Here is a 14,551-nt window from a genome sequence, read left to right on the forward strand (position 1 = left end):
TGTGGATCAGGGTCTGATGTGAATCAGGGTCTGATGTGGGTCAGGATCTGATGTGGGTCAGGGTCTGATGTGGATCAGGATCTGATGTGGATCAGGATCTGATGTGGGTCAGGGTCTGATGTGGGTCAGGGTCTGATGTGGGTCAGGGTCTGATGTGGATCAGGGTCTGATGTGAATCAGGGTCTGATGTGGGTCAGGATCTGATGTGGGTCAGGGTCTGATGTGGGTCAGGGTCTGATGTGGATCAGGATCTGATGTGGATCAGATCTGATGTGGATCAGGATCTGATGTGGATCAGGATCTGATGTGGATCAGATCTGATGTGGGTCAGGTCTGATGTGGGTCAGGGTCTGATGTGGATCAGGGTCTGATGTGGATCAGGTCTGATGTAGATCAGGGTCTGATGTGGATCAGGGTGTGATGTGGATCAGGGTCTGATGTGGGTCAGGGTCTGATGTGGATCAGGTCTGATGTGGATCAGGGTCTGATGTGGATCAGGGTGTGATGTGGATCAGGGTCTGATGTGGGTCAGGGTCTGATGTGGGTCAGGTCTGATGTGGGTCAGGGTCTGATGTGGATCAGGGTGTGTCGTACCTCGGGGGATCCTGTAGGTGATCTCTCCAGGTTTTCTCAGGCTGCGCAGGACGTGGTCGCTGTGGATGTTGATGATCATTCCAACGACAAACAGAAGAAAACCTACGAACAAAGAGAGCGTTCAGACATGTATATATATACATATATATACATATATATATATGTATATACACATATATATGTATATATACACACATATATATATACATATATATGTGTGTATATACATATATATGTGTGTATATATATATATATATATATATACACACATATATATGTATATATATGTGTATATACATATATATATATATATGTATATATATACATATATATATATACATATATATGTGTGTATATATATATATATATATATATATATATACACATATATATATATATATATATATGTATACATATATATGCTGTATATATAGTGAATGTAAATTTCAACAACACTAATTCCCAATTTTGTCACAACCATATTTCCTGTTTTATTTTGAAATTTCTTCCTTATGAATCTGTTGGTTATTTTACTTCCTGTCTTTGTTTTCCCTGCTCCTGTGATCATGTGCCCCACCCTGATGTGTTTCACCCGTTGCCTCCCCTGTTATGATTGGCTGACAGAGGAGGATGTACTTTTAGTAACTGAACAGGTTAAACACCTGATGGAGGTTTGTAGAGCTTGGAGCTAAGGTTACTTGTGTAACCACCACCAACAGCAATGAAAACACATGAGCAGAGTGAGAGTTGTTCATTTAGATTTCAGATGTGTTTGATTTTTAGTGTGAATCTGGAAAAGATGGACGTCGCCTGTGTGATGTCACCCACAGTTTCTGAGTGAGCCATCGTGGCAGTGTCTGACTCCGCCCCTAACTCCCAGCTAATCCAAAAATGGTCAAAGAGGAGGGGCCTGTGTGGAGCTGGTTTAATAACTGTGGCAAGCATATGCTCTCATTAGCATCGTTAGCATAGCTGGGTGTCTTACTCAAAAGCTTACCAAAGATTAATTTATTTGCTAGCCAATAAGCTAGTTAACAAGCTACAGTGTTGTGCCAGTTCATACGGATGAAAATGAACTTGTTCACGTTCATTTGTTCCGTTTTTTAAAAAATAAATAAAGGCCGATATTCTGTTTCAATAGAACCTTCTTCTACCTTCCATCACAGCCCCAAATCATTGCTGCTCCCAAACTAAATGAAGTATTGAACACCACTGAAGAATCACAGACATTAGTTACATTTAAATTCGTATACAAATATAATCCGAGTCTTCACTTGTTTGTTCAGAAACTGCTTCAGATGCTCAAAGGAACTGGCTTCAGCAGTAGCAGATGCGTTTGTACCGCCTGTACCGCCAACACCAGCCAAGCCGGGCCGTGTCTATGGAGACGCCATGCGGCGTGTCGTGAAACTGTCGTAAAACGTGAACACACGCTCACATTCAAATTCATCATTTGTAAACTGATTTGTTCAGTACAGCATTCACTGAAAGTATGAACGTGTTCAATGAATGCTGCTCATTGAACACGTTCATGCACAACACTGACGAGCTAAGCTAACAGCCAGGTATGGTGAGTGCAGACACTGACACCTGTTGATTAAAAACAGGAGCTTGGACTTCCTCATGTTCTGTTAGTCCGTTAAAAACAAGTCACATGATCTGTCTGATATTTACATGGAGAACCAACAACCACAAACACTGACAACTAGCAGCTAGCTAACTGCGACTGCACCCACCTGTCACTCAAAGCGGCTACTCCCTCAATTATTTATTTATTTATTGATGGAGCTACAGAATTTGTTTCTGTGTAGAAGACGATTAAAATACAATTCAAACATAAGATGGAGGTCACGCTTCATGTCGTTGTGACTCACCTGCAGCCAGGCGAGCTTTGGTCAGCCAGGTGTCTTCAAACTGGGCACAGTGCAGCAGGTGGTGTCCCTGCAGGAAGCCATTGATAGAGCAGAAGATGGCGGCGCAGAGCAGGACGAACAGGGGGACGGGCCGACCTCTGGTCAGGAAGGAGTAGATAAAACTCCTGAAAAACAGAATCACGTCACAACCTGTTCGTCATGTTTGTGTGGATCTTCTTACCCCGACACGGCTGCATGCAACCACCTTAAACTCTGTTTGTCTCGGTCGCACCAGCCGAGGGTCACACACTGGAGCTGGAGCTGCAGTTGATACAAGGTAAAGAAAATTACAATAATCCAGATCACAAGCGATGAAAGTGCTGCAGAGAAGATTACCATCAATCTGAAGCGCCGCATGAAATTGAAACACTAAAAGAACAAGGAGCTCACATTTGTACTTGAGGAAGTACAGCTCCTTCGCTCCTCCAGCCCTGGTGCTCATGCTAACAGACTGAGGCTAACGCTAACAGGTCCCATATGACTTCATGCTAACAGACTGAGGCTAACGCTAACAGGTCCCATATGACTTCATGCTAACAGACTGAGGCTAACGCTAACAGGTCCCATATGACTTCATGCTAACAGACTGAGGCTAACGCTAACAGGTCCCATATGACTTCATGCTAACAGACTGAGGCTAACGCTAACAGGTCCCATATGACTTCATGCTAACAGACTGAGGCTAACGCTAACAGGTCCCATATGACTTCGTGCTAACAAAGCAAAAGTTTTGCTGACTTTCTGAGTTGAGGGTGCGTTCATGTTAATCTTCCCCGGAGGAAACTGGTGTTTAGGGTCATGGTGATACCATGACAGACCACCCAACACAGAGAACCTGTGGACTACAGCTCAGACCAGAACCTGTAGAAGCTCAATCATTTACCAAGTGAACAAACTATAAGACATTACTCAGTGAAATTCACCTGTGTACTGAGGCGCTGTTTTCACTGACACGTCTCAAAGGACCAACAGGAGAAACACCACTGAGCATGTGCAGCGAGCCGCACACTCTGGAGCCACACCCACAAGATACACAACTTGTTTTGGTTTATGAGCTCAACAAGCGGTTTTCGGCGCCATCTTGGAAGTCAGTGTCCAGTGTCCAGTTCTTATAATTTATCTGTGGTTTCAGGTCTTTGTGCTAAGCTAAGCTAACCAGCTGCTGGCTGGGATCAATCTGAACAAATGAACCCAGAGGACTGTGAGGTAGTTACACTACATGAGTTAGTTTGGGTTTGAACTCCGCTGTGTTTCAGCGTGACACAAAGAGAGACAGAGTCCATGTCAGGAGGACGGGGTGGATGAAAGGGGTTGAAGCGAGACATTTGAGTCCAGTTGGACTAACAGAAAAATGATTGTTGACTGACAAACAGGAAGTCACTGTCATCACTGTCACACTGCTGTCATTAACTGGGATGTTTCAGCACAATGGCGTCCCTGTTCCTGTAAGTGGACGAGTCGAGCTGAAGCTCCACATCACATGTAAATAAGTCAGACACTAATGTAGAGCACAAAGTGCAGACATGTCAGTTTACTTTACATGACTATCAACATTTCTTATTCTTCTGTGTCACTTCATGTGACAGAAAAGTATTTACCACATGGTCAGAGCGGCAGCCATTTTATCTTCAGGTTTTCCATCTGTCTCATTCTCGTGGACACGATGGGTCAATCTAAGAAACACCTTGAAGGAACTTCTTCAAATTTGGCACAAACACTCACCTGGACTCAAGGATGAACTGATTAGATTTTGGTGGTCAAAGGTCAAAGGTCATGGTGACCTCACAAAACCCTTTTTAGCTTTTACTCAAGACTTCACACAGAAATTGTGACAAAATTTCACACACATGGTTCATATGTTCTATATCTCTGGTTTACTGGTTAACCTGGGTTGGGTTGGTTTACTGGTTAACCTGGGCTGGGTTGGTTTACTGGTTAACCTGGGTTGGGTTGGTTTACTGGTTAACCTGGGTTGTTCTATTTCCTGCTGTTTCTCTGCAGCGTCTGTTTTTCATTCTGAGATGTGAGATCATTATATGAGATGTTGTGTTGTTGCAGTTCAGACTCACAGTCAGAGGAAGCGTTCGGACGCTTCACACACCATCATTCGCTCGTGTTTATGAGGAAGTGAAGTGGACTGAAGTCACACTGGAGGAAACTTACTGCGATACAAACATGACCTCACTGGGTACCACAACAACACTACCTTATAAAGGATTTATGAATGGTTTATAAAGAGGTTGTTAACACTTTATAAATCATAAATAAACAATTATAAACCAGTTATAACACAGTCTTTCCATGGATGCAGCCTCACTATTTGGCAGGATCAAGTTAATGCTTACTACTCATTAAGGTTACCTGGTAACAGGAGCCTGTTAGTAACTCATCAATAAATGATGATGTGTTTATAAATGGTTGTGTTATAACAGCTTATAAATATTGTGTATAATAAAGTGTGAACAAGCGAATTATTAAAGTACAGGGTTAACACACATACATAAACATGATGATCATGTGTTCATCACATGCATGTCCTGCTGTGTAAGTTAATGTTGTTTCTCTCCTCAAACGTCCCTGTTTAAACTCTTCACTGAGCGAAGCTTCACTGGTCTCGTGCTCTCTGTGTGTGGAGGGGATCACCTTTGACCTCTGACCTGTGGAAGTAGTGCAGCATGAAGGTGCAGAGCAGCAGCGTCCTCCCGGTCCCGGTGCTCCCCGGCCCGCGGGGCGGCTCGTCCGTCAGCAGCAGCAGCAGCAGCGGCAGCAGGAAGGCCGGGACTTCCTGGAGGAACCAGCACAGTCTGGCCGGGAAGCAGCGGGACTCCGCCGGCACGTAGCGGCCGTACCGCACCTGCCTCCGGGTCTGGTGCCACAGGAAGACCACGCCCCCGGCGATCAGAGCCCAGCTCAGGTAGGAAACGACGCTCTCGTGGCACTCCATCGGCCCGGACTGAAAACTGATGCTGCGAGCGGCTCGCCTCGGAAGTCAGACAGGAGTGACGTCACACCCGAGAGGGAGGGAAGACAAGTGTCACATTTAACACAGAAAGTTAAAGTTGTTTCATCACTTTATAAATCATTTATAACACGTTAATAAGAACAACTTTCTTTGGCAGAACATCTGGATCAGACACTGAAGAAGAGAGAGAGAGAGACAGAGAGAGAGACAGAGAGAGAGAGAGAGAGAGAGAGGGAGAGAGAGACAGAGAGAGACAGAGAGAGAGAGAGAGAGAGACAGAGAGAGAGAGAGACAGAGAGAGAGACAAAGAGAGGGAGAGACAGAGAGAGAGAGACAGAGAGAGAGACAGAGAGAGAGACAGAGAGAGAGACAGAGAGACAGACAGACAGAGAGAGAGACAGAGAGAGAGAGAGACAGAGAGAGAGAGAGAGAGACAGACAGACAGAGAGAGAGACAGAGACATTCCTGAGATTCCAGATGTTCTGCAGCAGCAGGTTTGTTCATGCATTGACTCCATGTGTAGCTGCTGCACCTCCTCTCACATGATCACATGACATGAACCATGAGGTACTCTACCCCCCCCCCCCCCCCCCCACACACACACACACACACACACACACTTTACATTCACCTGTGAACTCTGTTTATCCAGAATCAGATCAAATATTTTCACTGCTGTGAAGTCTTCAGTAATGGCTAATGTGTCCTGTGAGGTCATCGACCTTTGACCTTCAACATGTAATCACTTCATCCTTGAGAGATTTCACTCGTGACGTTGCAGAGATTCTTGTCTCGTTCTCGTGGTCACGATGTCTCAGAAACACCTCGACAGAACATTCACCTGGACTCAAGGACGAACTGATTTGACTTTGGTGGTCAAAGGTTAAAGGTCAAAGTCAGTGTGACCTCACAAAACACCTGTTAGCCATGACTGAAGACTTCACAGCAGTGGCTAATATTTGATCTGACTCTGGATGAACAGGATGTGACCTTTGACCTCGCCTCAGTGGAGGAGGAGGAGAGTCTAGTTTTATATGGAGATAAATCACTTCCTGTTTGCTGCAGCAACATGATCCTCAGCTCACACACACTTCAAGGATTAAAGGAGGAGTTTTCATCAACATGGTCCCTCATGTGATGATGATGATGATGATGATGATGATGGAGACCATGAAGGTCACAGCATGTGATTCACATCATGTTCATCCTCATCAGACCATCAGTGACCTCTGACCTGAGGATGGACACACTGTTGTCCTGCTGCTCCTCTCAGTTCAGCTTTCATTCCTCCGCCCGGTGAAAGTCAGAGCGGCGGCCATTTTGTTCTCAGGTTGTCCGTCTCAGCACCTCAGCAACACCTCGACGACACTTCTTCAAATTTGGTTAAAAAAATTCGCCAGGACTCAAGGACGAACTGATTAGATTTTGGGGGTCAAAAGTCAAAGGTTATGGTTAATATTTCATATGACTCTGAATAAACAGGGATGTAACATGAATTTAGTCTGGCAGACGACCACAACTGTAATTCTAGTCTTTCCTTTTGGGCAGTTTTTGCCTTTTCTCAGACAGGACAGTGAGAGAGTGACAGAGGACCGTGGGTCAGGACTGGGCCTGAGTGGCAGCGCTCTACCAGTTCAGCTTCTGGGGCGCCCCAACCGTAAGTTTAGTCTTAGTATTATTATTATTATTATTATTTATTTAAAGTGAATGCTGCCCTCTGCTGGTCTGACACCAGCACTGCTGCAGAGACCAGAGGACTCATGTCGAGCTAGAAGCTTCATATGAATCACTGAGCGTGATGTTGATCTAGAATCTTTATCATTTAAACTTTTATTCATCATCTTTGTTTTCTGGTTATTTTGCAGCAGCTTTTATCTCCATTGTTTCTGACAAATCATTCTGATCTGTTGATGTAATTATCACAATTTAATATCACGTGATAAAATATGTAATTCACCTCACGCAATATTTTAAAAAAAATATGATTGTATCTTATTTTAACATTTCTTTTTTAACAAAAATTATGCTAATATATTTTAATAATATTGTAATTATCATATTTTTAGTTTATTATTTTAATTATTATATGAACAATTATTATTTGAACATTTCTGTGACATTCCATAGAAAGGTATTACTAATTTAATAATATTTCCCCATTATAAGAGATCTTGTATTTCATCATTAAGATAAGATATTCCTTTATTAGTCCCACAGTGAGGAAATTTACAGTGTTACAGCAGCAAAGTGACAATACAAAATATATGCAAAATTAAATGATCAAATACTGAAAAAATACAAAAAGATAAATAATAGGTAAATAATATAGTATAGTAATATATTATGTATGATTGATATTAAAAATATGTTATAAATATGTAAAAGAAAAGTAGCAGCATAAGCATAAGGATTATTGCAGTTACACACATAATAATAATAATAATAATAATAATGATAATTATTATTATTATTGTACTTTATATTAAAATTGTATGTAAATATTGTACAAAAATATATTTTAAATATAGATTTTTTTCTAATATTATTTATTTGATACTCTTTATATTATATATATTTATATTTTATTATATTTTTAAATGTCTGAACACTAATTTCATGGATGAATATTATTGTTTTTATAATATTTTACGGTTTTATTTCATATTATTATTTTTTTACTGTATTATCAGTACCACCATCAGTCTACTATTCTACTGTTAGACAACACAGACAGATGGACTCTTATTGTGAAGGTGTTGGCGCCCCCTGTCGGTGGCTCGGTGGAGCGGCACCGTCTCCTCCTCCTCCTCCCAGCAGCAGCGGCAGCAGCAGCAGCTCAGCTCTGTTTCTATTCCCGGAGAGACCGCCTCCATTTTACCACCGACACCCGGCGGAGGAGCAGCGGCCCGCAGCGGACTCAACTGCCGGCGCAGAGACGCGGTGTTGCGGCAGGACTCTCCGTGTGACCCCGGCGGTGGTGTGACTCGGTCGGGCCTGGATGACGCTTGTTTCTCGGATGGCGGCGCTGCGGCAGGACGCGGCCGGGGCGGCGGTGGATTTGTGAGGATTTAACGGCTCGTTTTCTGCGGTGAAATTTGTTGATTTACCGGAGCAGAGGAGAAGGACTTGGGTTCGGATGGTCAGGTACCGGCTTTATTCTAATTGGTTTATTTATTACGGGCTTTATTCTCCGGTTTATCATAAGGCGGCTTTGTTTGATCTGCTCAGCGGGTTGATTAGCGGCGGGCAGGCCGCTGCTGCAGCCTCACCGGCGGCCTGTCCGCCGCTGCTGCTCGGTGTTTCCACCCGGACAGCATCCATCCAGCCTCCGTACGGCTCCGGTGTTTTTTGGGGGGGTGGGGGTGTTGTGTTATATAATGTGTGCGCAGAGGACACACCGAGCTGTCCGTCTGTCTGTCTGCTGCTGTAATGTGATTTCCCCTCTGACTGACCGGAGCCTCTTTACCGCTTCTGACGCGCTTTATTACGGTTTGAACGGCTCCGTGTCCCCGTGTCCCCGTGTCTCCGTGTCTCCGTGTCCAGGTCTCATGTCTGATATTCGGTGTTTTCTGTGACATTGGGTCCGGACGGGCAGCGGATGTTCGGTGCGGCAGGTGGTGTGGTTGAGGCCGGACTGCAGGTGCAGCAGGGCCGCGGCTCCATCCAGGAAAGACCCGAGCAAAATAAAATGTCCTGAGTCACAGCCCCTGAGACATGAACCGGGTCAGGACCCGGGTCCGTCTGTTAGACCTCCAGGACCAAGTCTCCGAGGAAAACTCCTCAGTGTTCAGGGTCATCTCATGAGCCTGTGTGAATGCACAAGATCAGAACCAGAACCAGGATCAGAACCAGGTTTGTTCTCCAGCAGGTTTTCACGAGAGGAATTTGTTCTGGTTCAAAACAATAAACAGAAGAAGAACAAATATAAAGATAAGACCACGTGCAGACAGAGAACTTCAATATGAATAGAAACATTTAACAATAAAATATTTACAAATGTGAAAAATATTCTGATAGAATGTAAAAATAATTCAAATATGTAGAATGTGCAACATGAATCATAAATAAAAAGAGATGAGGAATTCTGTCAGGATGGTTTCATCAGATGAATCTGTCACTTCATGACTGAGTCAATAAAAGAGCCTCACTGCTGAAAATAATCAATCAATCGATTAGTCGATGGACACTAAATCCTCAGGTTCCACATGAAATGTTTGGACTTTTATTCTGACATTTCACAGAATAAAGAATCAAGAATCACCCTGACATGAATCAGTGATGTGCAGCTGTACATTTGACCCAGATCTGTCAGAGGAGACTTTGACATTAATCATTAATCAGTGGGTTCAATATTAATGTAAATAATTAAAATCATTTAGTCCGTAAAACACCAGAAAGTAGAGAAAAACGTTTTTAAAATATTTGGTTCAAAACACAAAGATCTTCAGTTCATTCTGATGAAAATGTCTTTAGTGACATCCAGAGAAAACAATCATCATCTTCTCATTAATGATCAATTAAAACGTGATTAATTAATTAGTTAATTGTTGATTAGAACAATTTAGTAGAGAACGAATCAAGTCAGTTTATATCTAAAACTCATCTCATACACAGAACACAACATAAAACATCTATAAAAACACAATAACCTTTCAGCTACACACACACACACACACACACACACACACACACACACACACACACTAGAGGATTAGAGAACACACCTTCACCTGGTTCAGTTTGAAGTCCAGGTGGATTCAGGAGACAGTCTGAGGACGTGATCCTGGTTTCACACAGACTTCAGACAGACTGTTGAACAAAGCACTTTAATTCTTGACTGTATTAAACTGGACTGTGGTGCAATGAATTCTGGGTAAATTAAGACTTTTTTCAATATTAAAAAAAAAATGGCCGACCAAGGAATCACATCCAACCACTGAGCTCTTTTACCTTCAGCAGAACATGTTTGTCTTTAGGAAGAATTCAACAGTTACAGGATGTTTTATTTTGAAAATTCAGCAAAGAGTAAAACAATAAGAAGAAAAACTCTTTGCTCTCTCCATAACAATGTCAGCAAAACACATATATGAGCCATGTTTTCCTGTGTCTTGTTACCATGGTAACACTGGTCTTAGACCTGAGTTAGCCTGTTGATGACATCATATCCTCTATGGTCATGTGTCAGTGTGTTTGTCTGACAGAAGCTCAGCATTGACTTTTATCTGGTTTTAAGTCACAGACACTTTTTCCACCTGGGTGTTTTCAGCTGGTTGTTTGAAGCAGATGATTTTAGTCGTGGGACGTCTGGATCTTTATCAGCTGCAGCTGCTGGAGACGTCCTGTCTCTGAGGAGCCTGGCTGAATCTCTGATGTCTAAAGTCAAACTGTTTTATTCAGAGTTTCTCCTGGTTTAATCCCCTGGTGTGTTTGTTGTGGAGAGGAGGACTCCTCTGTGGATCGTTCAGCTGCTGGTAAAAACCTGCTGAACGTCTGCTTCATGAGCGATCAGAGAAACAGTCAGAACACAGGTCAGCATCAGCCTCAGCTGCAGCTCTTCCCTGAGTCTCTGTCCTCCGCACAGCGTCGCTCAGACTCTGACTTTAGATGTTTTTAACGGTTAGAGTCACCTGACCCACTGACACTGAAGGAATCCAAACTACAACTCCCATGATCCCACGCTACTTCATGACATCATCTGTCGTCTGTTGTAAATGTTTTGATTGAGAGGCAGGAGTTACAGACTGAACACGTTGGAACATTTTGTCGAATTGCTAATGTTTTGCTAACGGCTAATATCACACTGTTTACCTCAGTAGTTGCTGCTGTTTTATCCAGGTGTGAAACTAAGTCTCTATTAAACTATTAATAAGTCACGTGGAATCAGATCGATGCACAGACTCACGTACTCGCAGAAACCTGATCCAGTATTTTAGATCAGTATCACAACGACTGTAGTTGAACCTGGTTTTGGCTTAGACCCGGATCAGAGGAATAAAAACTGCACTGCGATGCTTCGAAGAATCGATTTGTCACGACAAAAATAATCAGCAACTATTTTGATAATCGATTGATTATCTCAGTAAAGTTTCAGTTTCAGCCTCAGAGATAAAGAAGATGAAGCTTTTCTGTATTTTCTGTCTCAGTAACTTAATCTCTTTCTACTGACCATGATGTCGATTAAATGATGAACTGATTAACTGAGGAAATAATCTGCCATTAAAGAAGATTATTACCTCAAAAGTCTGGTCACATCTATAATCTTCTGTAACCACATGGTTCCTGATTTAAATCCCTTTATTAGATTTAAAACATATTTTGTTTCAGACAAAGTTTCTCTAAGACTTTATGTTTCTCAACAAGATGATTCAAATAAAAATCGTTTCAGTTTCAGGATTAAAACTCATGTCAATCAAAAAAAAATCTATATTTCCTGAACGCAACTGATTCTTCAAAATAAAACTCTGTGGTGTCTCAGTGTTGTGGTTATTTGTGGCTGAAGCTCTGAAATCTGACACTTGAGAGTGGACTCTAAGGCAGCGCTGCCTTCACTGACCTCTGGAAGTTATTTTTCCTGCTGCCTGCCTGTCTGCTTTATTTATTTATTGTCGGCCAGGGTTTCAAAACCTAAGGTACCAATCCTGTCAACTTGTGGGGGCGGGGCTAAATACACCTGAAACCTTGTCAGTACAGAGAGAGAGAGAGTTAGCATTAGCACAACTGCTAACACTGTATCAGAGAAGATGCTAACTACGCTAACTGTTCTGACAAGATGCTAACTAGCTAACCGCTCTGAAAGATGCTAACTATGTTAACCATTCTGAGAAAATGCTAACTATGCTAACGGTTCTGACCCGTCTGCTAGTCTCTGGTTCTGGTCTCAGACTCCTCCTCTGAGTCTGGGTCTCACTGAGTCTCTGTGATGTTTCCTCCTCTCACCATCTTCATACTCTCTGCTCTTTCACCTGTCCACCTGGAGCCAGCAGGTGGTGGGCGGGGCTCAAGGCCTGAACCACATTTCTCAATCAGGAAGTAAGAGTAGATGTTAAACACAATTTGAATCACAGCAGAGGATTTTTTACAGCGTTTAAAACATGGAGGAAACTTTAAACAACACAGGTTCTCACCTGGTGAACACCATTAAGCCCCTCCCCCTCTCTCTACAGTTGCTGCCTGTGTAAAGTTTGTCACCTCTAAGCTGGTTTGAAGTAATTTGATCTCGTTTGAAGCTGAACATCCAGACTCATCCTGAAAAATCTGATCACATGAGAATCACTCACTAGCAGACGATCATGTGACAGGTGAGCGCTTTGCTGGGCGCCACTCAGGTGTTTCATGACTTTTTAAATAAAATAAGATTGAGTAAAATAACTCAAAGAAAGAATGAAATACGACCTTAAAAAAGAAACGTGTTGAGAACAAATGATTCACCTCGTCTCACACCGTCATAGCTCCAGGTGTCACGACTTCTTTCTAGTGATATCACAGTGATGTCACAGTGATGTCACTGAGGTCCAGTTCTACTTTCTGCTTCTGCTTTTTGCTGCTGGACATTTTATCTGAAAGATTCACTGACTTTTCAGAATAAAAGGCTTTAGTCCAGCCTGAGTTCAGACTGAGGGACGTGTGAGGTCGACTGATAAGAGCGTCACTGACATCACGCTGGGGGTGAAGAGGCCGCTGATCTTGAGTCAGCTGTTTTCACCGAGCTGCTGATGTCACAGTGGAGCATAAAATCAGCTGATGATGTCACAGTCTGCAGTAAATATATTCTCTGACCCGACGTCCACAGTTTGACCATGCGGTCTCTCTCCTCACTAACTTCCTGTCGGTCTCCACTGTAAACGGACACACACACTCTGAGCAGATATCAGTGACACACACACTCAGCTGTTATCTTTGTGCTGCAGACTTCAGGAGGGAGGAGGGAGAAGGGGGGTCACTGAATCTAGACAAACCCTTAAAGAAGCTTTGTTCTGGCTAACAGTTGTAGACCAGGGCTAAGCTAACAGGGCTAACAGTTGTAGACCAGGGCTAAGCTAACAGGGCTAACAGTTGTAGACCAGGGCTAAGCTAACAGGGCTAACAGTTGTAGACCAGGGCTAAGCTAACAGGGCTAACAGTTGTTCTAAACCAGGGCTAAGCTAATGAGGATGAGAGTGGTCCAACCAGCCCTAACAGAACAGGTCTAAGGACACACGTGTTCTAATCAAGGTGTGCGTGCGTGCGTGCGTGCGTGCGTGCGTGCGTGCGTGCGTGCGTGCGTGTGTGCGTGTGCTGCAGTGTGTCTGCAGCTCTGAGACTCGAGGCTTCAGATGAGTCATGCTGCTGCTGCTGCACCATGACAACAGCACAGAGGGGAGGGGGGGGTTCTCTGAATGAGGCTGAACTGGTGGAATATTCCAGATCATCACTGCACACGTTCTACACAGAACCAACAGGAACAACAGTGTAAAACCTGTCAGCGCCACCTGCAGCTACAGTAAATACACACACCTACATCCTGATGATTCACCTGTTCTCCGGCTGAAGGTGTGACGTCTGTCCTGAGTGGGGTTTGCAGGACACCACTCTCAGGTTTCCCTCTGGTTTCTGTCTCAGAGTCTGGATATGAAGAATTCTGCTCCAGTCCTCGGACCTGTTTCCTTCAGGTGATGGACAGTGTGTCAGATACATTGGGACAGGTGTGTGCAGGTTGAGACAACAGGAAGTCAGTCACTGCAGGTTGTGCGCAGGTGGAGCTGCAGCAGTGACACAGGTCAGGGAGGAGGTTCAGATGTTTAAAGAGTGAATCTGGTCTTTGCTGACCTGCAGCGGTCCCCCTTCTCACCTGGCTGCAGTGGTGTACGGGCGTTCTCCAGGACTGGTGACATCACTGATGGGTGTGGCCACAGGTGCAACAAACTGAAACTAACTAACACAGAAAACAGAGAAACATGGCTAACAATTGACCAGGGCTAAGCTAATACGGCTAACAGTTGTTCTAAACACGGGCTAAGCTAACAGGGCTAACAGTCAGTCAATGAGTTGGTCACTGTGGTGGTGCTTGTTGAAGGGTGGAGGTGGGGGTGGGTGAGAGGTGGGG

At 43.6% G+C, this 14,551-nt stretch overlaps 2 protein-coding genes across 3 annotated transcripts in view; one reads left to right on the forward strand and one right to left on the reverse strand.

Annotated features, from left to right (window-relative positions):
• Window positions 1-5,603, reverse strand: part of LOC111672886 (3-oxo-5-alpha-steroid 4-dehydrogenase 2-like) — an 8,036-nt gene extending 2,433 nt beyond the window's left edge. The window contains exons 1-4 of the mRNA XM_087169655.1: window positions 5,165-5,603; window positions 2,469-2,632; window positions 595-696; window positions 195-234 (exon numbers count right to left, since the gene is read on the reverse strand). Coding sequence (XP_087025781.1) covers window positions 195-234; window positions 595-696; window positions 2,469-2,632; window positions 5,165-5,451 — 593 coding nt within the window. The 5' untranslated portion in view covers window positions 5,452-5,603. The remainder of the gene's footprint in view (window positions 1-194; window positions 235-594; window positions 697-2,468; window positions 2,633-5,164) is intronic.
• A 2,671-nt stretch (window positions 5,604-8,274) lies between these two features.
• LOC111672894 (mechanosensitive cation channel TMEM63B-like) overlaps window positions 8,275-14,551 on the forward strand; it is a 24,625-nt gene continuing 18,348 nt past the window's right edge. The window contains exon 1 of one of the 2 annotated variants that reach the window (XM_023430473.2): window positions 8,275-8,613. The gene's annotated coding sequence lies outside the window, so the exon portion shown is untranslated. The remainder of the gene's footprint in view (window positions 8,614-14,551) is intronic. The other variant, XM_087169660.1, reaches the window with a different exon arrangement.

The sequence above is a fragment of the Seriola lalandi genome, unplaced genomic scaffold (genome assembly GCF_002814215.2).
Source record: "Seriola lalandi dorsalis isolate HSWRI2012SDOR001 ecotype SW California unplaced genomic scaffold, Sedor1 jcf7180002054905, whole genome shotgun sequence".
Lineage (NCBI taxonomy): Eukaryota > Metazoa > Chordata > Actinopteri > Carangiformes > Carangidae > Seriola > Seriola lalandi.